Source organism: Dendrobium catenatum, unplaced genomic scaffold, assembly GCF_001605985.2.
Source record: "Dendrobium catenatum unplaced genomic scaffold, ASM160598v2 fragScaff_scaffold_1232, whole genome shotgun sequence".
Lineage (NCBI taxonomy): Eukaryota > Viridiplantae > Streptophyta > Magnoliopsida > Asparagales > Orchidaceae > Dendrobium > Dendrobium catenatum.
In genome coordinates this window covers 553,403-580,386 of record NW_021319694.1, presented here as the reverse complement: position 1 = coordinate 580,386, position 26,984 = coordinate 553,403, and the positions used below count along the sequence as shown (strand labels likewise).

General features: G+C 31.7%; 1 protein-coding gene across 1 annotated transcript; it reads left to right on the top strand.

Annotated features, from left to right (window-relative positions):
• Positions 1-206: 206 nt before the first annotated feature.
• On the top strand, positions 207-2,423 carry LOC110114119. Its single transcript, XM_020846885.1, has 5 exons — positions 207-445; positions 679-862; positions 905-1,216; positions 1,280-2,009; positions 2,254-2,423. The coding sequence occupies exons 1-5, from the start codon at positions 207-209 to the stop codon at positions 2,421-2,423; spliced, it is 1,635 nt and encodes a 544-aa protein (XP_020702544.1).
• Positions 2,424-26,984: the final 24,561 nt, after the last annotated feature.

Here is a 26,984-nt window from a genome sequence, read left to right as displayed (position 1 = left end):
GAAAGGTCTATCTTGTGGTTGTGAGGTCGATTACTGGAGAGAAGACTTGAATTAAGTAAGGTACAGCTAGTGTTGAAAAAACTCATGCTGAAGGTGAAGCCCACGGGATTGACTTTGGCCTTTGGATGCAGGTCCGATTCAAGAACAAGAGAGGTAAAAATAGAAGGACTGTCGAGGGTGAAAGGACTTGAAGAAATTTGAAATTGATGAATCAAGATGGTCAGAGTACAGAGCAGAACGGTGTGAAGAAGGTGAATACATATATGGCACGGAATGATCTATTAGATCTGGATAGTGGCAAGCATACTAATTTGATGAAGGATAATGTTGAATTGGGATTGAAAATTGAAGTTAATAAGAAGTTTGAAGCGTCAGTAGAAGATATTGAAGAAGGTGAAATGGTTAATCATCTCACAGTGGAGCATTCATGGGCAAACTTAGCTGTGTAAGAGACTTTGGACGTAGTGAAAGAGGCTGATGTTGGCTTGGATGGTTTAAAGACTATTGGTGCTATTAGCAGTAATGTGGTCAAGTTCAAATTGGCCAAGGAGGTTAAGTCACTGGGGCCACTTGAACCCTAGCATAGGAAGAAGAGAAGAGATGGGAAAGGCTGTTTGAAAGGTTGGGACTTTTCCCCTCAATTGATTTAATGTCTTCCATTATTTTCTGGAATTGTAGGGGGGCCAGAAAAAGTGAGGTCTGTCCGTATTTGAAGGACATTGTTAGGGATTACCATGTTTTTTATATTGGGATTGTGGAAACTAAATTCAATAATGTTGATAGAAGGGATGTGGACAGCCTGATTGGAGGTAGTTGGGACTTCTTCCATTTCCCTGCTATTGGGAATTCAGGGGGTATTCTGGTCTTATAAAATAGAAATGTGGCTTCTTTTGTGGTTGAGAAGAGCTCTTCTCAAGTGATTGTTGGGGATCTTACCACTCCTTCTTGGGGTGATTGGAAAGTAGCAACTATATATGGCAGTAACTATTATATTGAAAGGAAGAGCCTTTGGAGGCTGTTAGAAAGCTCCTTGGTTGGGACGGGTCCATCCTTGGTGGGAGGAGACTTTAATTGCATTTTGAGTAGGGATGAGAAGAAGGGTGGAAAGAGGTTCCTCTTGTCAAGAGGAGCTAGGGAGATGAGGGATTTTATGACTAATTCTGATTTACATGATGCAAGTTTTATTGGATTAAATTTTACTTGGTACAATAACAAGGTGGGAGATTCAAGGATTTGGGAAAGGATGGATAGGTTCTTGATAAATTCTGCATCCTTATAGTTGGTTCCTTCTGGAAAGGTGCGGCATCTTGCTCGGGTGGTGTCGGATCATTGTCCAATTATTTTTAAATTGGAAACTATACAGCATAACAAAACAAGGTTCATTCGATTTGAAGATACTTGGAGGTCATATCCGGCGGCTTGGAACATTGTTTATAATTCTTGGAGGAGAAAGGATTTCGGTGATGAAGTGGAGGTCCTTAGAAGAAAGCTTAGAAGGAAGCTGCGTGCTTTGTTCTTTTGGAGCAAAAACAAATGTAAGGATTTATGTAAACTAGAAGAAGACTTGAAGCTAGAAATTCTGGAATTAAAAATCAAAGAGGCTTCGGTGGAGACTTTTACTGTTGAAGATTTGGTCTTGCTATGGAGCAAAGTTCATGAGCTCAATATTACTCTTAGAAGATTGTCTACATGGTGGTATCAAAGGGCTAAGGCTAGATGGCAAGAGGAGGGGGACACAAATTCAATTTTTTTTCATAACTTTGCTTCGGCTAGGAGAAATGCAAAGTTAATTAGACAAATTAAAGATGAAAATAACCAAATGGTGGAAGATAAGAATCAGATTGAGCAGGTTTTTATTCAGTTTTTTGAGAAGAAATGGAGGTGTCGTGAATGTCAGCTGACGGGTTGGCCTAGGATTGCTGAAGAACAGAGATTGAGCTCACTGGATATGAAATTCCTGGATGCAGAATTTCTCTTAGAAGAATGCAAGGAAGCTGTTTTTCAGCAAGGTAATAACAAATCTCCTGGGGTTGATGGAGTTACATTCTCATTTTTTAAATGCTATTAGAAGCTAGTTGGAGACATTACATGGAAGGCTATCAGTAAAATTTTTTACTACTGGTAGTATGCACAATGAGTGGAAGGATACCTTGATTGTTCTTATACCCAAAGTGAAGAATCCAAATGTACAATCTAGTTTTTGGCCCATCAGCTTGTGCCAAACTACTTATAATATTGTTTCCACTATGTTAGTAAATAAGCTGAAGAAGCTTGTGCCTAAGATGATTTCTGAAAAACAGATGGCTTTCATTCCAAGTAGATCTATGTCTGAGCACTGTATTCTAACCCATGAGATCTTTAACAAGTTTAAAACATCTAAGAACAAAAAAGGGTTTATGGCGGTGAAACTTGACATGGAATAGGCTTATGATTGCATGGGTTGGCCAACCTTACTTCAAATTCTCAATACGTTTGGTTTCCCTTCGATTTTCTCAGGATTTCGTATGGAATGCGTGGTGAATGTTAGGTTCTCTATTATCTTAAATGGGAAGATGTTGAAATGGATCAGTGTTTGTAGTGGTTTTAGCAGGGATGTCCACTCTCCCCTTATTTGTTATAATGTGCTCACAATTTTTGTCAAATTGTATTTAGCAGAGGGGACAAGATCTGGGTATTCAGATTTGTACAAGAGGTCCTAAGATTTCACACCTCTTGTATGCAGATGATGGCTTGTGTTTTCAAAAGCTATATGTTCTTCGGCCATATTAGTGAAGAAAATAGTTAAAGATTTTCGTAGGTGGACGTGACAGAAAGTGAATATCAATAAGTCCCAAATTTTGTTTGGTAAAGTGGTTAGTAGACATCATAAAAAGAAGGTGGCTAAAATAATAGGATTCAAAGTTGTCAAGGAATAGAAGAACTTGGGTATCAAGATTTCTCTTAGGAGATTGAAGGTGGCAGATTTTCATGATTTTTTGAGTCAAGTTATGGATAGATTAAATGTGTGGGGTAAGAAGTCTTTATCGTTGGGTGGTAGAATTACTTTGTTGAAGACTTCTTTACTTTATATGTCTAACTTTTTACTCACTCATTCCATTGTGCCGAAGAAAATTGTATATAAGATGGAAGAGATGTGCGGAAATTTTAGTTGGAACAAACCAGATGGGAAGAAGGGATTACATTATGTGCTTTGGAGGGAGATTTGTAAGAGAAGATGTGCAGGTGGATTGGGGGTGCAATCTTTAGCTATAAGAATGGGTACATTGTGGGCTAGATTGGCTTGGAACTGTATTCAGAACCCAAAGACTCTTCTTCACCGAACTGTTACAGCCAAGTATGGAGATGAGGTCCTAGACAGAACTTGTAAAAAAAATGCTTCTAGTCTTTGCAAATACTTAAAGATGGTGGAAGGCAACTTAAAAATATTGTGAGATGGAAGGATGGAAGTGGTGAGCGAATTAATGTTCTTGGTGACATTTGGCATTTAGACAAAAGTTTAAATGCTTGGCTGACTTTTGTGGATTGTATATCCTGTAAGATATGATGGTGTAGCAGCTTATCTCTGAAGAGGGTAATTGGGATGAGGTAAAACTTAAGATTTTCTTTCATGAAGAATTGATATTTCTTAACAGGCAAGTAAAAATTGATACAGTGGTGAAGTAGGATAGGCTAGAAACTATCAGTAAGTTGTCAGATAAATCTTTATCAGCCTTGGCATATAATTTTGTGCTAAGAGATAATTATATGGATGATGATGGAGGTTTTAGTATTTGGTTAAAGAACATTAAGCTCAATAGTAAGATGGAAATTTTTGGGTGGCGATTAAGTAAATTTTCTATTCTTCCAAATCATTTCCTCAAGTATAAAAGAATTGCTATTGATGACTCTTGTGCTAGAGGGTGTCAAGAGGTGGAGAATTATGAACATATTATGGTTCATTGAAAATACCTTAATGAGGTTTATTTCTTCTATTCAAGTTTGGGTATTTTCTATTCCTAAGTTTCATTCCCTGGTTGAATGCTTAGAGGAAATGAGGAGAAGTTCGGCCAAGAATAAGAGTATGGTGAGACTTTACTGCACAGCTATTTTTTTGTCTTAGAATAATCGCAACCTGTTGAAGCACGGTAAAGCTGCTATGACTAGTAGCTTGGTGGCGGCAAATGTCATCTCTCTCTCCACAATTAAATCTAATCTATATCTAGATAGATGGGGTACTAATCTCCCTCGGGAGTCTACTACAACTTGGCACCCTCCACCGCTAGATTGGATCAATATTAATGTGGATGCTTCTTGGCTTCCTTCTTATCCGGCCGGCATTGGTGGGATCTTCAGAGATTACAGAGGTAGACTTCTTTTTGCATTCGGTAAGAATACTATGCATTGGGACATTGCTCAAGTTGAGCTAGAGGCTATTTTTACAATAAGAAAATTCATCCAAAATTGGATGTTGGAAAGCAAAGGCATTATAATTGAAAGTGATAATATCAATGTGATTACACACATTCATAATTCTTTGAAGAAGGTGGAGTGGCAGATGGAGAAATGGCCGATTAAGGAGCTTCTCTTCCTTAAGGATTATAATAAAATTGTTTTTCATCATGTTAATAGGTATTGTAACCGAGTGGCTGATTTCTGTGCCACTTTGGCAATAGATGGTAGTTTTACTTTTTACAGTTTCTCTTTTGGTAACATTCCTCCTTCTTTGGAGTTCTATAATTCTAAACATTGTAATTAGTTTGTTTTGTTTCATTTTAATGCAATTTCTGCAGCTTTCAAAAAAAAAAAAGTCAAAATATCTTATTTTGGATTGATGATGTAATGAACATATTAAGTATTTATAAAGACTATTATATTTTAAAGATTTAATGATGTTCTCAATTATTTCTCGTTCTTTATGTAATGTATATAATGACCATGTGTGTAGTTAAAATTTAGTGTGATGTAAAACCTCGACAAAGGAATGTAAGAACACTCAATAATATTTAGATAGAATGTAAAAAAGCCTAGCAATAAGATGTTCGAATATTCTTTGTTTAGAAAGAGATATTATAATTATAGGAGGCCAGAAGATATCCTTTCACCTCTACAACCTCAACAGAGATCAAGGGATCCAATTGCTTTAAATTACATGCCTAATTAATACTTTTATTTGGAAAAGTAAGATATCTTATTTCATCCACTATGGGAAATTAGGGTGTTACCTCCAGCTCAAATTTGTCAAATATCATAAAATTCTACAAAACACTATGCATTTTTGTTGGATTTTTGGAGAAAATGTAGTCAATGGTAAATCGGGCATTGAAAACATTATTTTGTTGAAAATATTTATTAAGAATTTTTTTAGGTGGATTTACCAATGGAATTCTGATATAATATAACAGTATTATTAATCGTTTAATAATACTATTAACAACAATTTATCCACCAAATTTTCTCATGGAATATTTCACTAAAAATAAGATATATTTTCATTATATCTCTATTTTTGTTAGATATTCTGCCAAAATCTTCCAAAAACTTGTAGAAAAATTAAAACAAAAAAAAAAAAGCACTCCATCTTATGTTTATGTTTTCTATAACACTAGAAACTTAGATCTTGCAAGAAACTCCTTTGATCTAAGAACTGAGTGATAAGTGTAAATAATATATTTTTTAATGAACTTTATTTCTAGTGAAATTTTATTATTTTAGTTATTTCTATGAAGGAAAAAAACTCAAAATTTGAAAGAAATTCTAAGGAGATCTTAGTGACATGGTGTATTACAATGCAGCATCACAACTCTACCCTCAATATTGTTGGGGCACTTAAATTCTAACATGGCGGCATTAAGTCTTCTATTTGCAAGCACTGGAGTGACAAAAAAGATAGTGCCATAGTTTTATAAATGTTGTGGCATTAGTAAATGTGCTTGGCAGAGCCAAATTATCTTTTTTTTTTAATGTCGCAATGCCATAATTTCTCAGACCTTTGTGCCATTTTTGCACTTTGGGCGCTGCAGTGCCCCAATTTCCATAGAGTCAAAGAATTATAGTTGTAGCATCCAAGGGACACATTCTATGAGTGAAGTGAAGCCACAGTTCATAAGTAATTGATCGACATCTACAAACGCATGGGCAGTGCAAATGCTTTAATGTTGAGGTGATAGTTCACTTCAGAGGTGATGTGATGCAAATATTTCAAGCACCATATAGCTTCTTGACAATTTTAATTTTTTTTATAAATAGATGATGTGTTATATGTGTATGAGATTTCAATCATTTATGTAATTTTAGTACTTCTTAGAGCACTTCTCTAATTCCATCTTAGTGCAAAATATAAGGGAAGCTAGGAAGTACAAGATGTAACCATTCAGATTGTTAGCATTTATTTCTTAAAGCAACTCTATAAGTTAAAGGAAGGAGTGTAGAGGAGTTACTTTGATCCTTCCTGGTGATACCACTCTCTTGTATTTTTCATTCTTCATGAGTTTAATGAAAAGGATATTACTTGATATTCATTCCATGTTTAGCTAATTCTCTTGTTTTGGATTGATGACATAAAATAGATTCTGAGTACTAACAAAGGCTCTTGTTGTATAGAATGGTAAAAAATATAATTTTAATATTATCCTACTCTTTTTTAATGCAAATAGTGGCAATATCTGGTGTTAAAACTTAATGTGATGTATAAGCTGGATAAAAGAATACAAGAATAGCAAGAAGTATTTCAATAGAATGTTTTGCATGCCTAGACATTTGATGTAAAATATTCTAGGCTATTTAAGAGATATTATAATTGAAGGAGGTTAGCAAATAACCTTTTCACCCCCGATAAGCTCGACATAGACTTAGGGATGCATATGCTCTGAATCACATTACCATGAAGAGTCTAATTAGGAAAGATATGCAAATTAATAGTCATCAATTCAAAACTCTTTAATAAAATATTTTATTAAATTTTGTTACTCATTTGTTCAGTGTTAGAATCTCCAAAATTATCAATTTTATTTCATAAGATAATTACTATAGTTAGAGTAAATAGTTGTAGTTTAATGCAATTAAAGTAAACTTCCTTGTGGGTTCGATACTCTATGCTATCACTTTATTACTAGATTCTACAAATATACTTGAATATATTAAGTAGGGTTTATTATTATATCAAAGAGAACCTATGTATTATTTAAGGGTGATAGAGCCCCAAATTTCTATTCAATTAAAAAATTCACTCCATAGCCCCCATCAAGTATGTAATAATATTGCCAGGTAAGTATTTGGCTTTTTCATGTTTTAAAGGTGTGGTGGTACACCAATAATAGGTGGATCTTGTTGGCCCTGACCCTATTCATTGGGAGACTATTGCTGACTCCTGGGAGGTGGTGGTGATGGTATCGCTAGTGGAACTGATCTCTGCTTGTCATTTTCATCAATCTGTCTAGTTCTATTTGGTCTAACAGTCAACCTTTTTCGAGAAAATTTTGAGGTGAACGAACTACACGGAGGGTCCTCATCTAAAGTCATATGTATTAAAAGAAGCAATTACTAAATCATTGTAATATATAAAAAATTAATTTGTAAGTGTTTCAGAGATTTGTATAAGTAAAAATAAAAAAATAGAATATAAATAAAGTACTTATAACAAACATAATGAAATAAATAATACACAATAATGATTAACATACAAAATACATTTGATAAGAGATATTTAGCAAGAGAATGATATGTTTACTAACATGATTTTAAAAAAATATAATTCAACAAGTACATTATAATAAATTTAGTCACTTAAATTATAAAAACTACTTAGAATCAAAACTATTTTCATTGCTCTCCATGGTATCTTCACTTTCATCTTCGATCTCACTTGATGAGCTAGTTGAACTATTCATATCGTCTAACTGTGTTTTAATATTATGGGTTGTAGTTGGCATCTCCTCAATTTCAATAAACCTACAATTTGACATCTTATCCTCTTGATGTATAGTTTCTACAATTTATTGTTGATCAATTATCCCCCGTCCTTTTATGATAGCTAGCCAATCTTATTTATCCCTACGACCACTATGATATTTGCTAAAATAAATTTGAACAGCTTGACTTGCTAACATAAATTGATCAAACTTCTCATAGCTTATAATATATTTTATATCTACTAAGCCATAGACAGGATGAAACCTTATGTATCTATTCTATATTAGAATATACCATTAATAGCTAAATAAACAGATAAAGTTTTCATCTTCTCCTGGGTACTCCAGGTCATTAACCTCATTCAAAATACTTTAATAATCACACTCTTCTTCTTTATGAATATTTCCTCCAACATACTCAATAATTTTAGTTTTTCTTCTTTCACTCCATGACTTAGAATGAAATTTGAACCCATTCACTATATATATTGACGTGGTCTTTACTTTTTGTATTGGGCCCTATGCTAGTGCTTATAGACCTTTATCGAAACACTTATTATCAGTATTATATACCTAAGAAAATTTTTAAATCTTAGGGTTAGTGTTAAATATGATGTAATTCAAATAAAAATTTTAAAATTTAAGGGTTCACATAAACTTTAAATTAAACTGGGAATTCATTTGCAACAAATTGCTCAATATTTGTAGTATCTGTTAGAGGCAAATTGCTTACAAAATATCTGGTGATAAATCATCCAAATAATACTTTAGTATTTTAAATAAACATTACTCATTCTACACCTTATGTAAGAACATACTCTAAGATTTGTTTGACTTCTTCACAGTTTGGTAGCACATATAAAGTTGATATTTTGATTTCTAAATCATTGATATCTTTCAATACTTTTGCCACTGGCCTTTCCATGACTTCTAAAGACTGATAGTGCAGCATGTGATTGTTCTTTTATATCGAAGTTCATGTTATGACAAATCTTTGTTCTTGTACTATATAAATGGGGCTCAAAGTAGTAGGAGTACAAGTGAGTGGTTTCTTGAGATAAATATGCTTTATATATTGTCCTTCTAATTATGCTTTATTCTTAACATATTTTTTCTACTTATTAAAATATTTGTTAAACAATTATAATAAACAAGTTAGTAAAAATATGCTTTCAACCTGTTTAAAAATATTTAAAATAATTTAATAAAATCATATTTTACCTCTCGAAAGGGTATATCCAACGATATTATACATGTCCACTAACTCTTAATTCGTAAAATAGTTGGACTAAAAGATGTTTTATAGAATCAAAAAGTCTTGGAGAAAAAAAAATTTCTAACATGTAGAGGATGATTTTGTTAAGTTAGGATAGGTTGTTAAACTTATACGAAAGTCCCAAGGCTAACCAAGAGGGGGGTGAATTGGTAATTTTAAAATTTCTGTCTAAAATTTTAATAGAAAAATTGATTTTCTTATATTTTTCCAAAAATAATTTTTATATACCAAATAAAAAAGCAGAAAAGTAAAATTGTGGAAATAAAAAATGAACATAGATTTTTAGTGGTTCGGTCCAATAATACCTCTATTACAAAAAGTGAGACTCCTTTTGCTCCCACTGTAAGGCAGAGAAGCCTTTATAATTTTCTTCTCTTTCACCTATCCCCAGTGTGGCTGAGCATCATCATCTTTTCACACCCTCCAAGTGTCGACAGAGTACCATCGTCTGTTCACACCCTCCAAGTGTTGGTAGAGTACCATCATCTTTTTGCACCATCTAAATATCGACAGAGTATCAGATCTTCTCTCAAGCAACTAGAAAGAGAAAGGAAGAGTAGTAACCAAAAACAAAAAGAGATTTTTACCTTTGAGCAAACTTGTGATCCCTTTGCACTCCACTTATAATAACTCTCTCTCAAACACTCTCCCACAACCACTCTTTCACTTGCTCTTCAAAAATTAAGATAAAAACTCTTTTCACATCAGTTTCAATGGACTTTTTATAAGAAAGGCACAAAAAACTATCAAAAAATTTGAAAATTTCCATTTTGAGCATTTATGATTGTATAGTACGATCGTACTTCATATGTACAAACAGTCCAAAAATTATTATGTACGAACCTGTACAAAATTTTTTTGTACATGATTATCATCCAATATGAAATATGTTCGTATTGTACAAATTGTAAAAGAAATTTGTTGATTCGTCGAAATGAAAAGGTTCCCACATTTTTGTACTTTGGACATCGTCGTTAAGAACAAGGCATCGTATAGTATTAATAGTTAAGAAAAAAATTGCGTTCATCGTGACAAAAAGGTACCCATCCAATTCATACTCTGGATGGCATCTTTACAATCAAGCATAAAACAATACGAATAGTTAAGAAAAATATTTGAATTCATCGGGATAAAAAGGGACCCATATAATTTGTACTCTGGATATCATCTGTATGAAGGACCCTTCTTACAGTATGATCTATACTTAGAAAATTTTACTTTCCACAGTTTTTTTAACTGCTCGTAGGAGGGAATAATTGAACAAATCATCCCATAAGAAATGAATTCGTATAGTACAATTAATTTAAAAAATTATAAATTTTAAGTACTCCTCCAGTGTATTTTTGTATAATTACTAAATTATAATAACACTCTCTTAGACTAAAAAAAAATTAAAATACATGCTCCATTTATAATGAACCATAATCTAATCTAATTTGAAGTCTTTAATAATCTAGAGTATGATTTTCTTGAAATATTAGTACACACAAATTACAAAAGAAATACATCCAAAATATGTTAGGAGAAATTATAATTAAAATAATAATATTTGGAATCATCAAAATACATATGTTTTAATAATCTCAACAATCATAAAACTAAGTTGCAACTATCTTAACAATCTCCCCCTTTTTTGTGATGGTAAAATAATTATTATTTGAGTTAATATTTATACCCTAAATTTCTTCTTAGCTCCCCCTGAAAGAATGAACATTTGAATATTAAGAGATTCTAAGAAGATCACACAAAAAAAAAACATTTTTCTTTTAAAATTGTTAAAACAAAAACATATACATATACACACAAAATACAAAATACAAAAACACAAATACAATCAACACAAACAAAAATAAGCCAAAACACAAGAACACAATATTATTACTCCCCCTTTTGGTAACAACAAAAATAGAAGAAGAAAATTGAAATTAAAGATGTCAAACAAGAAACCAAAAGAATTGGTCTTGAAAGTGATTATAATATGGTTGAAATAACAAAATTAATTACATAAGACAAAAAAGAAATATTCAAAGATTTTAAATTAAAGCACAACTTAACTAAGAAAAGTTAATCAAAAACATTATGCATTCTAGATAATTAGATGAGGATGATTATTGAAAAGTGACAAAATGAAGTTTAGTTAATTTCAATTTTCAATATAGAATAAAATTGAAATTAGATTGATTTGATTTAAAGATTAAACAATTGAGAAAAGAACATAAAAAAAGTCAATTGGCGATATTGCGCATCTTTTCAAATATTAGGGGCACACTTTGTTTATCTTTTTCTATTTTGGCTAATTTTGGGCATGTTTTCATTTTACGAACCATTAAACATTATTTCATTTTTTGTACACATCATACATTTCATTTTGATATACCCCCATTTTTTTATTTTGTCTTTCCAAAATCAATAATCTTAAATCAAATTTTTTTAATAACAAAGATTATTATATTGAAAAAGAAATAATAATAATAATAATAAGACATAAAAATTACAATAATAATATTCAAATTATGTTTGCCTAAAAAAACATGAAATTGATGTGCTTAACTTAATTGAGTTATAAGTTAATTTAAATTTTTTAAAAAATTAAATTTCATAATGAAATTAATTTTATAATGCAATTTAATTTATAACATATTTTTAGATCTGTTAAAAGTGGTTTTTTTGTATAAACATACTCTCATTTCAAAAATAAGAATAAATACAAATTCATAAAACATGACAACTTTTATTATTATGAAATAAAATATTGGATACAATCAGTGCATTGATATCAGTATGATAACATTCAAACATAAAAACCTAAAACATCTTAACACAAAAGTAAGTACTTCAAGAGATAAATAAAAAGACATCATCACTTCACATCATATTACATAATAGGTAAAGGACTTACAGAAGCAACGACAAAGAAGTACATCTAAATGTTAGAGGGGCCCTGATATGGAGGAGCTGGTTGGTTGAACACCAAAAAATAGTTATTCACCATACCTACATTTGTATTAACTGATTCAAACTAACCACGGATCTATCTCATGTCCTCCTAGTACCTTAGATCATACTGGTTTAAAAGTGTCTAAATTTGATCAAAATGTTAATCAAAGTGAGTTTCTATATGATCAAAATGTTAGACCAACTCCTAAAAGTTTTGTTGATTAGGTCCAGGTGCAGGTGCAACAACTCCCCATTCTTCTTTAGAATCTCCACTTGAACTCTAGTCTCTCCCAAATAAAGATTGAAAGGAAGCATCAGTAAAAAAGATTGGCATTTCAGTGCGAGGTTCATGATGAATAATGTGGTACTTTTTATCTAAAATATATGTCATTAAGTATCCTAGAGCTATATGCTTCTTTCTTTTATGATGTGGAAGCCCAATTTCAGAAATATTATTAATGTAATCCAGGATGGGTTGGTCCTCATCAATAGGTTATCAAGTCATGATCAAATATGTAACAATTGAAAGAAGAGGAGTCATATTTATGTGATCACCAACTTTATGAATGATTGAAGTTCTTAAGACATGCTGGATAATCTAGGCATTTTGGATCAATGTGTACACTCTTACTAAGTGACATACTTGAGTTACACCTCTAATAGATTTATTGATCTCAGACCATTCATAATCAGAATTAGAGGTTAAGGTGTGGGCTCTAGTGCCGTGAGTCCTTAAGTGAAGAAAAGTTCCTAAATCCTCTTTTGTGTTTTTCACACGCTATTTTTTTGACAAAAGAGGTTATCCTAGTTTCATCCTCATTGAACCTCATGTTCACTAAGAAATAATGAAAAATCTCTCTATGGTAAGCATAAATCAAAGTCAAAATAAAAGAGAAGTGAGTTAAAGAAAAGAGAGGCATGATAGAAAAATGGATTTATCTTGGATGAGGAGTCTAGAAAGAGTGATTTTTTGGCTATATACCTATAGAGAGCATCCTCACTATCCCTTGGAAAAAAGTTGTCATCCCCATCTCTAGATGATGATCCCTTAATAACTCGAGAGCGCTTGGAATAGCTTGTCATTCCTAGGTTGGAGCCTCTAGAAGGATTCAAGAAGGGTTTAAAAGTGAATAAAAATGATTTCAATGGCCCTTCTATTTAAAGAAAAAAAAACCTATCATACAATATGAAATTGATTTCTTACATACGATCTTGTCATCGTATGGGACAAAAAAATTTTCATATATAGGAATGAAAACCTCAAAAATGAAATGAATTTTCTTAAACACATAATTCACGAAAGTCCTTTCATCTAGGCTTTTTGACCATTCATTCGTACAGATGAATAGGTATTCATCCGAGATGAATGGTTATTTAAGATTATTTTAATGATGGTTAGTTTCGTCCCCTACAGAAATTGACACCTGGATCATACAGACGAAATGTGATTTTGTATGTACGATAAGTTATAATAATTGACTCTGATCGGATAACCATCAAGATCCATATAGATGAATATGTATAGTTCATACTATATGATGACATCATTGTATAGTAATAAGTATATGAAAAATCCAAATTTCTCAAGTTCAACTCCAAAAACAAACATGACATGCTATAGAATTTGTATAGTATGAAAAGAGTTTTATACAATACGAATAAACACTTAGAAAATAAATTATGAAACTAGAAAAATTTCTCAAAAATATTATACTTTTGATAAGTGATAAATGAGTAAAACAAAAACTCACAAAATAGATAAAAACTAAATCAAAACATTTGTAATTAAAAAATAATAGTAACAAATAGAAATTTAAAAACTAAATAAAAAATGATTAAAGAACATAACAAGTTTGAAGAATATTTTATCTAAGAATTAAGATCAATCACACCTAACCTAGTTCTTAAGATGCTTAAAGTATCAAAGGCTAGTGGTTTTGTTAAAATATCTGCAAGTTGATTTTCAACAGAAATATGATTCAATTCAATTTATCCTTTGGCTACATGATCCCTAATGAAATTATGCCTTATATCTAAATGTTTGGTTATAGAATGTTGAATAAGATTATTTGAAAATAAAATGGCACTAGTGTTATCACAATAGATTGGAGTTATGCTTATTGTAAATCCTAAATCAATCAACTGTTTCAATAAAAAAACTTGTGCCACACAACTTCTTAAGGAAATATATTCAGCTTCAGTAGTAAATCGGGCTATAGAATTTAATTTTCTATTAAAACAAAAAACTAATGAATTTCCTATGAATTAACAAGTTTTAGATGTACCTTTTTATCATCCTTATAACATACAAAGTCTAAAACAGAATATCCAACAATCTCAAATGACATGTTGTACTTAGGATACAAAATTCTTCAGTTTTGAGTTCTTAAAAGATATCTTAAAATTCTTTTCAATGTTATCAGATGCGATTTTTTTTTTATCATATTGAAATCTAGCACACAAATAAACACTAAATATTATATCAGGTCTCATAGCAGTAAAATAAAACAATGATTTAATTATAACATTAAATTTATTTTTCTAATCAATTTTCCATTTGGGACTTTATCTATTGAACTAAGGAATTCATTGGTATATTTACTTGTTTAGTATTATCTATTTCACACTTCTTGAAGATATCCTTAATATACTTTAACTGACTAAGAAAAGTTTCCTCCTTATTTTGATTAATGCTAAAACTAAAAAAATAACTCAGATCTCTCATTAAACTCATCTCAAATTCACTACTCATTATTTTAAAAAAATTAACACAAAGATTTTCTTTGTAGATCCAAAAAAGATATCATCAACATATATCTGAACAATGAGTATATCATCTCCTAATTTCTTCAAAAAGAGAGTGGTGTCCACACTTTCTTTTATAAAAGATCTCTTTAATAAGAAAGTGCTTAATCTCTCATACTAAGCCCTAGGTGTCTATTTCAATCCATATAATCCCTTTTTAAATTTATACACATGATTAGGGAATTTTAAATTTTCAAAACCTAGAGGTTGCTCAACATAAACATCCTCTTGTATCACCTCATTCAAAAAAGCGCTTTAATATACATTTGAAACAATTTAAATCTTCTAAAATAAGCAAAGGCTAATAAAACCCTAATTGTTTCAAGTCTTACTACATGGGCAAAATGTTAAAATTTGTTGAATACGAATTACGTTGTTAGACTTAAGCTTATGTCCAAAAGGCTAACCAAGAAGGGGGGGTGAATTAGTAATTTAAAAAATTGCCTCTTTTTATAATTAAAAATTTGAAACTAATTAAAAACCGAGCAAGTTAATTTTTATATTTTCAAGAATAATTTTTCAGCCATAGAAAAATAAAAAGAAGAAATTAAAGGAAGCGGAAATAAAAAAAGACAAAAAAGTTTATAGTGGTTCGGTCAAACACGATCTACATCCAGTCCTAGAAGTTTTCCACTTCAGGTTTTGCACTATTACCACTAGTGTCTCTCCTTTTGCACCCACAATAAGGCGGAGAAGCCTTCACAAACTCTTCCACCACTACCTAGTATGGCAAAAAACTAGCATCCTTTTACACCCTCTAAGTGTCGGCATAGTACCTTTCACTGTTCACACTCTCCAAGGATAGGCAGTGAACCTTCGACAGTTCATACTCCTCGAATTTCTGTAGAGAACCTTCGACTATTCTCACTCCTCGAGTGTTGGTAGAGAATCGGATCTTATTGAAAAATCTTCTCACGACAAATCTAGAAGGAAAAGAGAAAAGAGTAAAGAAATCATAAAGTACACACAAAGATCTTTACCTTTGAGTAACCAAGTGTGCCCTTCATGCTCCAATAGTAAAAAAATCTCCTTCAAACACTCTCTCTCACTCTTTGCTTCAAATTCTCTTTAGTATTTACGAAGACCAAGTGACAAAAAGATTTCATGACAGTCTTAAGTGGACCTTTTATAGAAAAGATAAAAAAAAATCCAAAAAATTGCATTTTTCAAATATGTACATTCACAATCATCCCATACGATCATATTTAATATATACGAATAGTATAAAAACTATTTCATATGATCTCAAATTGAATCAGTACAAAATGCCATAGTACCTGATTATCATCCCGTACGAACAGTTATTTTTCAAAGTTCATCGGCACAAAAGTTAGAATAGTTCATTTAGCAAATCCAGAGCCCTTGGTCCTAGGATGAACGATAAATATCGTATGGATGAATAGTTCATTTGGCAAATACAGAGCCCTTTATTCTATGATGAATGATAAATATCGTTTGGTCGAATAGTTCATTTGGCAAATCCAGAGCCCTTCATCTTAGGACGAACGATAAATATTATATGGACAAATAGAGAAATTGGAAAATCTCGAGGAGATCATCCTAGGATGAATGGAAAATATCGTCTGGATGATTTGTACTTAGAAAAAAAATTTGCCTTTTTTGTTTGTTCCATTGCTCGTTTGGGTGTTTAGTTGACCAGATCATCCCGTACGAACATGGTTCGTATTGTACGATCAGTTTAAAAATTGGGACTTTTAAAACTCTATCCCAGGTAGGTGTGTGCGCGCTTAGTTACTCAATTATAATCATACTCTTTTATACTCAATAAAATAAAGAATACATACTTAAATTAATAAAACATTCTAAGTTAATCTTGATTTGAAGTCTTCAATAATCTGGAGTATGATTTCCCTAAATGTTAATATACACAAGAGAAAAAATAATTCTTCTAAAAGATGTTAGGAGAAAATAATAATAAAAATTATAATATTTGGAATCATCAAAAACATACAAGTTACAAGAATGTAAAACATGCAAAGCTAAGTAGCAACTCTTTCAACACAAAAGTCTCCTCAAAATCAATCCTTTCAATTTGATTATACCACTTAGCCACCAATCTAGCCTTATTTCTAACCACAACTCCAGAATCATTCATTTTATTTTTAAATATCCATTTAGTTCTAACTACACTTTGATCCTTTGGCCTCTCAATCAATTCCCAAACATCATTTCTTACAAATTGATCTAAACTCTTCTTGTATGGCCAAAATCCTAAATTCATCTGAAAGTGCCTAATTGACATTTGTGGGTTCAATCATAAAAATAAACCCAAAATTATTAACATATTTTCTATGTCCATGCCTAGTCCAAGCACCCTCACTAGGTTCACCTAAAATCAATTCCTTAGGGTAATTTTTATAAAATTTCAATTCTCTAAGAAAAGGGTTTTCCATTTTAAAATTTTCTTTTAAATTTATCATTTCACTCCCTTGGGGGTTATTTTCAAAATGATTCTCTTCCAAATTTGGTTCTTCCAAAATCTCAAATTCATCAAATACAATGTGTGTGCTCTTCTCAACTACTAATGTTAATTTGTTAAATACTTTATATGATTTTTCAATACTGGAGTATCCAAGAAAAATTTCTTCATCTACTTTTGGATCTAATTTTCTTAAAAAAGATTTTCCATTATTAAGTATGAACACCTTACATCCAAAAATATATAAATTTGACAAATTATGTGTTCTACCATTAAGAAACTCATAGGCTATTTTATTCAATTTTGATCTAATGTTTATCCTATTCAAAACATAACAAGTTGTACTAACCACTTCAGCCTAAAAATATTTTAAAAAAGAATATTATCCCAACATGGCTCTAGTGACTTCAATTAAGATTCTATTCTTTCTTTCAACTACCACATTCTATTGAGGGGTCCTAGGTGCAGAAAAATTGTGATCAATTCTTTTTTCTTTACAAAATTCCTAAAAATTTTTATTTTCAAATTCACCTTCAAGATCATTTTGAATTGTTAAAATTTCATATCCTACTTTCCTCTGAGTCCAAGTTTAAAAGTTTCTAAATTTTTCAAATGATTTACTCTTATGAAATAAAAATTTAATCATTGTGAATCTTGAAAAATCATCAACAATCACAAATCAATATACCTTCTCTCTTAGACTTATAGTGATAACTAGTCCAAAAAGATTCATATGAATAATCTCTAAAGGTTTGATAGTTCTAAGATCCTTAGTGGAATGAAATGAGGACTTCACCTTTTTCCTAATTGGCATGCATCACAAAAGTGACCCTTAATAAAGTCTAGTTTTGATATACCTCTAACAAGTTTTTTTTTTGATAATTTTTATAAGGTTTTTCATGCTAGCATGACAAAGTCTTCTATGTCATAACCATGATTCATAAAAAATTGATTTTAAATAAAAAACATTAAGAGATTTAAAACAATTTAATCTAATATATAAATATATTTACCGTATTTCCATGCAGTATATAAATTCCATTTTGGCTTAATATGCAACTAGTAGTAAACAATTTAAGACTATATATATATTTTTTATATAGTTTGTTAGTATTCAAGATATTATGCTTTAAGCCTTCTACAAGTAACACATTTTTAATGAAAATATTGCTCACGTTATCGATCATACCTGTGCCTTCCACTTTCCTAGTGGTATTATCTCCCAATATAATAATGTCTCCATTCCTGGCTTCCAGCAATATGAATTGTGTAATGTCTCCAATCAAATGCTTCGAGCAACTGCTGTTCAAGTACCAAATTCTCTCATGAGATATTGTATGAGAGCATATAACAAAACAATAAAACATTAATCTTAGAAACCTAAACAAGTTTGTCTTCTCTGCTTGGCAAAATTAAACTAGATGCATAAATGATATGACTTATTTTATGCACCTTTAGTCTCCACACTAATGCGTTTTACTATATAAAGTATAAGTGTGTGAAATATACCCAATCATCCAACACAAGTATAACACTTAACTCCAGAAAAAGTTTTTTTAATCTTTGATAATAAATCTCTCTTCCTAGGTTTTAAGATTTTTGACTTTAAAATAGGATCAGTAAAATCCTCAAGTGTAGGGGGTGTCCTATTTTTCTTGAGAGGTTATACGTTTATTTTAAGAAATGAGTTTACAACTTCTAACACAGTATTATCATATTTCAAATAGTGCTCTCTATTTTTAGATTCATCTTTAAAAGATTTAAATTCTTTTTCCAATTCTGTGTAGGATGATTTCAATAATTCATTTTGTTTGTTAAATTTCTCAAATTCATCCAATAAACTTATATGATTGTTATCAATCTATGCATGATCCATCCTAAGGATTTCATGCTCTTTATGTAATTCCAAAAAAATCCAAATTTAACATAGCATACATTTTCTTTAGTTTTCTATATGTTTTATGAATTATTTTAGAAACTTCTAGTAATTCATTATAAGTTAAGTCATATACCTCCTCTTCATCTAACTAATCAAGATTATCAAGTATTAAGAATGGATTGGTGACTTCTTCTTCCTTTTCCATTTCTGATGAATCCAAAACTAAATCTGCCCAAAAAGCTCACTGAAATTTCTTCTTGCCCTTTTTCACATTCACTTTCTCCTGCACCTTCTCCTTTCTAGGAATGGCTTTAACATTTAGGCAATCATATTTGACATGTCTAGGTTTTCTATATTCATAGAAAATAATATCATTAAAAACCTTAACATTATTATGGAACTTATCTTTATTCTATTGTTGGCATCTCCTTTTCTTCCTCTATAAAAAAATCCTAAATTATCTGGTCATCATGGCAATATCATTTTTATCCTTAGGTTGTACTGATCACTTTTCAAGTCATCCATTTTTAAGGCTATGTTCTTCTCATTTTGCTTTTCTCCTGCATCAATCTATCTTTGAGTCACTCCTTACTCATAAGTAATTAGTGATCTAAGAAAATTATCAATAGAATACACATTTAAATTCATAGAATCTATAATAGCAGTTATTTTAGCATCATAAGTCATAGGTTAACAATAAAGTATTTTATCAATCATTTTAACATTTATTAGTTCCCTGCCTAATGATGTAAAAAAGTGACTATTTGAGTGAATCTTATATACATGTCAGAAATGGATTCATTTGATTTCATACGTAATAATTCATAATCATGTAACATGATATTTAATCTAGATTGCTTCACTTCATTAGTCCCTTCATATGTAATATAAAGCCTATCCCAAATGTCTTTTCCACTTTTACAAGTAGAAATCAAGATGTAATCTTCTGAGTTAAGTGCATAAAAGAAACTATTTAAATATTTTGCATTTAATTATGATAAGTCACATTCTTTTGTAGTCAAATCATAAAAGGGTGTTTCAACCCTAATGCCATCTATAAGTCTAATTCGCCTAGTATATCCTTCTTGAACTAAAATTCATATGCGGTAGTCAAGCGATTGAAGAAATGAAGACATACATGTTTTCTAAAAGTCAAAAGGGATATTATCAAATAACGGATGCCTAGTAATCGAAAACCATCAGGTGTGTTACAGCTTCCAAAGTAGTCATTTTTGTTTTCAAAAATTAATCTAAACTTTATGTTTTGAAACAAAGCTCTGATATCACTTATAAAGTTAGGATAGGTTGTTAAATAATCTCAACAATCGAAAAAGAAAGTTGCAACAATCTTAACATATTGTTATGTTCTCCTTACTCCTCTATAAAGCATTCTCATTTAGTTTAGATGAACATAGGATTTTAAAGAAAATGCTAAGCTCAGTCATTGAATTTGATATATAATTTGGTAACATACATACTATGATTGGAAAGAGAACCTCCATAATTATGTGACAATCATGACTTTTTAGTCCAAATAATGTCATAGATTTAAGGTTAACACATTGGCTTAAGTTTTATCAATACCTATCAGGCATTTTTAAACATTTAAACCACTGACATATTGATCCCTTTTTCTCTAACATGAAAGAGTAAGGTGCTTTGGGCTTCATTATTTTTCCGTCGGTGGTTGTTACTAACTCTATATTTTTTTGCTGGCAGCACTCTTTATTATCCATCCTAGCTTTGATAATATCCTTGATCTTACCTTTAACATTCATAATTGTATTAAAAATGCTGTCCAAAAAGTTTTTCTCATTGTGAATTACATCCAAATTATGATTTATCAAATTTGTTCTCCAATATGGTAATGTTCAGAAAATGCTTTTTTTAATCCAATTATATTGAACACCATATCCCAGACATTTAGAATTTGATATCAATTCTAAATAAATAATTGATAAAAAGTCAAAAAGACTCTATAGTATGTCATCACCACTTAATTTGGGTGGAGGAGGTTACCTCTCAGCTCTATTTTTTTAAAAATACTTCTTTATTCCTCCTAAACTGATGATCAACAAGTAGGAAAGATTATGATAATTAAACCAAGTACCTTTCCCTCTATATTTTAGTGTGAAAGCTTTAGTATTCTCCATGCAGTAAGTGCTAGCTAATATTTCTACTATGCCCCAATCATACAACATACCATAAGCTAGAAAATTGCAAATGGTCCAAAGCAATGCAACATGAAGGAGAAAATTTTGTTTGGTTGAGTTGTCATATGTAAGGACACCTTCTTCACATAATAACATAAGATCATCAATTAATAGTTACAAAAAAGATATTATTTTTTTCTTTTTAATTATCTTGTCCAGTTATTTTAAGTGTTAAGAATATGTACGGGGTAGTCATACACATCTTTGGTGAAAGGTTGTATAGTGTTAGTATAACTGGCCAATAAGAGTACGGTAGAGCTACTTAACTATATGGGGTAAAATAATCATCACATAATGCAAATATTATAATGCGTGATTTAGCAGCAAATGAAGCATATACTCAGTCAAATTGTTTTCACACTTCAACATCTGATGTGGGAGAAAGAACACCACTATTTGCTAATTTCTCCTTATGTCATCTCATATGACCTATTGAACTCATTGATGTGTAGAGCCGTTGAAGTCTTGGAATGATCGGTAAATAAAATAAACGGGAATATAGAACATCTTTCTTTTGATGATGTTGTTTTCCCAAGTTTGGCTTAAATTAAGGAGCATTACTGGTGTGACAATAAACTTATGTTGCATCATTCTTGTAGTATAACATATATCCATTGATACGATAATCAATTTTTATAGTAGCGAGACCCAACTTTGATATTAATATCTTTATTTGGAACAAATCTACGGGATTTAAATTATTCATTGGATTTTTTTACTTGAGAACTTCAATGAAGTCATTTAAATAATCACGAGGAATATTAAATTTAGTTTTAATACTAAGCTTCTTCACTACAATCAATAATTCTAAATGAGTTTTGAAACCATCCCAAATTAGTTTTTGAGCTCCATATAGTAACTCAATTTTTTTTTTTGTTTTCTATGTTTGGTGACTCTTCCAGACTTGCCCTTAAATTAGGACCTTCTACATCAAAAATAAGTTCTTCAAATAGTCTAGTCATTTGATCTTCATAAAATGTTTACAAAGTTATGGATGGATGGACGTGAGTATCTCTGTGTGGCTCGTACTTTTCATGTGAGGTCCAAATCTAATAGTCTGGAACAAATCTCCTACGATATAAATCAACCTTCATATCATTGGGCATGAGGAATGCTTGATTTTTATTCTTCAAATATGGATATCAAAACATTCCATCGAACTTAAAGGAAGGTAGTTGAGATGCAACTTGAATAGAAGTCTCAACTCCCTATATAAATTCTACTATCAATCCTCTTCAACCCTGTAACAATCCTCTATACATCCAATATCTCTCTTCTTGAATGTCATTTAGATGTTAAAGAAAATGTTTTCCTACATAGTTATGAAATCAATTATTAGAAGATATGCATTCTGATTAAGTATATGTGCATAACTTTTGAATAAGTGTACTTTTCTTGAATTAAAATACACCCACTAACCATCCAATAACTATAATTATATAAGATAAATAGTTTATGTGTTAAAATGAAAAACTCAGCTAATGACTCATATCCTATTTCTAAGGGTAAAGCCACTCATCCACTTGAGCATCGTCATCTCTGTAACACTTAGCTCAGTATTATGCTTCTCTTTTAATGGCCAACATTTGGCATTATAAAGCAATGTAGGTCTCACCACCATCTAATAGAATTCTCTCTTAAGTTTGAGGGGGATGTTTCTATAACACAGTTAGCCTGATACAAAAGAACGAAGACATCTAAAACATGTACTCTTATTAACAATAAGAATATCATCAGCAAAAAGAAAACACCAAGGTATAAACTCTATGGTTGACCTCCATAATTCAAGATTACCTTGAACTCCCTCTCTAGTCTTATCAACAAGAAGAATATCATGAGAAAAAAGCAAACGTAAAGGTACATCTTCTAAGGTTTACCTCCAAAATTCAAGTTTACCTTGAACTCCCTATCAAGTCTTACCGACAAAAAGAATATCATGAGGAAAAAGTAAACACCAAGGTATAGACTCTAAGGTCGACCTCCATAATTCAAGTTTACCTTGAACTCCCTCACTAGTCTTATCAACAAGAAGAACATCATGAGTAAAAAGAAAACACATAGGTACATCCTCTATGTTTGACTTCCATAATTAAAGTTTACCTTTAACTCCCTCTCTAGTCTTATCAATAAGAAGAATATCATAGATAAAAGAAAACACCAAGGTATAGACTCTAAGCATGACCTCCATAATTCAAGTTACATTGAACTCCCTTTCTAAACTTATCTATAAGAAGAATATAATGAGTAAAAAGCAAACACAAAGTTAAATCCTTTAAGGAAAAGCAAACACCAAGGTATAGACTCTATGGTTGACCTGCATAATTCAAGTTTACCTTTAACTACCTCTGTAGTCTTATCAACAAGTAGAATTTAATGAGCAAAAAACACCAAGGTATAGACCTTGATAATTCAAGTTTATCTTGAACTCCCTCTCTAGTATTATCAACAAGAAGAACATCATGAGTAAAAAGCAAACACATACGTACATCCTCTATGTTTGACTTCCATAATTAAAATTTACCTTTAACTCCCTCTCTAGTCTTATCAATAAGAAGAATATCATGGATAAAAGAAAACACCAAGGTATAGACTCTAAGGATGACCTCCATAATTCAGGTTTATGTTGAACTCCCTCTCTAAACTTATCTATAAGAAGAATATAATGAGCAAAAAGAAAACACAAAGGTAAATCCTCTAAGTAAAAGTAAACACCAAGGTATAAACTCTATGGTTGACCTGTATAATTCAAGTTTACCTTTAACTTCCTCTGTAGTCTTATCAACAAGTACAATTTAATGAGCAAAAATCAAACACCAAGGTATAGGCTCTAAGGTTGACCTCGATAATTCAAGTTTATCTTGAACTCCCTCTCTAGTCTTATAAACAAGAAGAATATCATGAGGAATAAGCAACCACAAAGGTACATCCACTAAGGTTGACCTCCATAATTCAAGTTTACCTTGTACTCCCTCTCTAGTCTTATCAACAAGTAGAATATCTTGAGCAAAAAGTAAAGACCAAGGTATAGACTCTATGGTTTAACCCTATAATTCAAGTTTACCTTAAACTCCCTCTATAATCTTATCAACAAGAAGAATATCATGAGCAACAAGCGTACATCCTCTAAGATTGATCTCCATAATTTAAGTTTACCTTGAATTTCCTCTCTAATCTTATCAACAAGAAGAATATCATGAGCTAAAATTAAACATCAAGGTATAGAATCTAAGGTTGACCCTCCGAGTATTGCACTAAACTCAGTGTCTCTCCTTTTACTCCCACAGCAAGGCGGAGAAGCCTATACAAACCTCCTTTTCACCAACCCAAGAGAGACAGAGAACCCAACTCCTTTTGCTTCCTCCAAAAGTAGGTAGAGAACCCAACTCTTTTTTCTTCGTCCTGAAGTAGGCAGAGAACCCAACTCCTTTTTCTTCCCCTTAAAGTAAGCAGATAATCATAATCAGATGCTGAAGTTTACCTCTCTAGAACCCCCAAGGTACTGAGGACAATGACTAGAGAAGATGATGATGGATCCTTTCTTGGAGCAACCTTTGTGAACTCCCTCACAAACTCCCCCTCACAAGATTCTTTCTCTCTCCCTTGCTCTCCCTCTCCTCTTTGCTCTCTTAGGTTAAAGCAGTAGCAAAAGATGAGCTCTTTGGTAGAACAAGAGCTCTTAAATAGAGGAGTTTAAGAATAACTCTTATTTTATACAAATCAACTTTATCATCCAGCATGATATAGATATCGTCCTGGCCGGTCACAATAAATTTTGCTTAATTAGCCCGGTCGGTTTGCGACGATCAAAAGATTTTTAGTCATATCGTCCAGGCTGATATAAGATCATCCTAGACAATCATTACAATTCCTTGAATATTGTCCAGCCAATTGCTCTGAAGGGATATTTGGATGAAGAAAAAAATAGCTTGATCATCCAAGCCGATCATACGATCGTCATGGATAATTTGTTCAAATCCGAGGTATATTATTATGAACATTGCCCTGAATAGAAGCTGGCCAATGTCAATCATCTGCGAGATCATCCTGGATCATCTCGAATGATTTGATTGTGCAATCAAATCTTAATTTCTATCTTTAATTACTAGATTAATTTAGGCATAATTGAGCTGTATCATCCAGGCTGATGTCCTGTACGATGACCAAAATAAAAGAATAACTAAATAGATTTGGCGACTGATTCTATTTTTTTTTCATATCATCCAGGCTGATATGAATATCATCTTGGATGATGTGCTTAATGATGGCTACCTTAACTAGGATGCCCTAATTAGGGTTTCTATTTTTAGCTAATCATCCAGGATGATTTTAGGATCGTTCCGGATGTTGTGATCAAAACAGAGAACTGTAATCAATAGATAAAAAATTTTCCCATGTATGTGTGTGCAAGGTTACTTAGCTACAAGAGCCATATCATTTATAATAGACTTAAGAAAGAAAAAATTATAAACTGACTCAGACCAAATCTACCCAATCTTGAGCTGGATTGAGTTGTACTCAATCTTGTAGAACTGAAAAGTTTATAGGCAAGACAGTCGTAAAAAATCATGAATGTTAGTATCATCAAAATTCAAATCCATGAAATCAGATTTGCAACAATCTCCCTTTTTTTGATGATGGCAAACCAAAAAATAATCTAAGCAGTTTCAAAAATAGTTTATAAAAAAATAGTGAGAAGAAATAAAACATTATTTTATCCAATTGTAGAATCAAACTATAGAAGAAACAATACACAAACTATTCCCCCTTTTGACATCCAAAAAGGATGAGGAAAGTAAAAAATAAAAAGAAAGAGCGGAGACTAAAAAATAGAAACAAACTACAAATAAATATAAAAGTAACAGACTAATAAAAAGACAGCCCCTGATCATCAGATGGAGGTGGTGGTGGTTGGTGAAAGTAGCTGGCAAGGGTAGCGAACTGCTCTCCAAACCAGGCCATATCCTGGTCATGCTGGTTCTGTAGGCAAATAATATCCTCAGTAAGTTGCTGCTACTATGCAGCAATGTATCCCTCGAAGCGAAGCTCCCACTGGTCGAATCACTCCACTAGTTGATCCAGTTGAGAGTGCTGGCAGAGTGGAGTAGATGTAGGAATAAGTGCAGGGAGCAGGTGCAGGAGCCTCCTCCTTCTTCTGAGCTTCCCCATCCCCCGGGTGGAGATGAGTACTGTGAAGACCATGAAAAGAATTGTTGGAGTAGAAAGCAGGTTGAAAGTTTGGTGGAGCAGGATATTGGAAGTTATATTTTGATTCTAAGACATAAGCAATGATATGTCCTAAGGATAGATTTGGCTTCCTCCTATGTTCTAGAACTCGAATGGTAGTAAGATGCTCGATGTAGCAAACAATTAAAATAGTGGCATTGAATTCTCAATGGGTCAAAATATAAAAGGTGGTGATTGCAAGTGGGGTGATGTGAATGCTATCACCAGCTTTTAGAATAATTGAAGTGCGAAGGACATGTTTGATTCTCCTAGCATCTTTGAGAAAGATGCTAGTCACTCCAATATTAAAATGAGTATTGGTATT

Coding starts and splice junctions, on each gene's coding strand:
- LOC110114119 (XM_020846885.1), top strand. CDS start 207: ATGAATCAAGATGGTCAGAGTACAGAGCAGAACGGTGTGAAGAAGGTG. Junction 446..678: donor TCATGGGCAAACTTAGCTGT/GTAAGAGACTTT, acceptor CTGGAATTGTAG/GGGGGCCAGAAAAAGTGAGG. Junction 2,010..2,253: donor GGAAGCTGTTTTTCAGCAAG/GTAATAACAAAT, acceptor CCACTATGTTAG/TAAATAAGCTGAAGAAGCTT.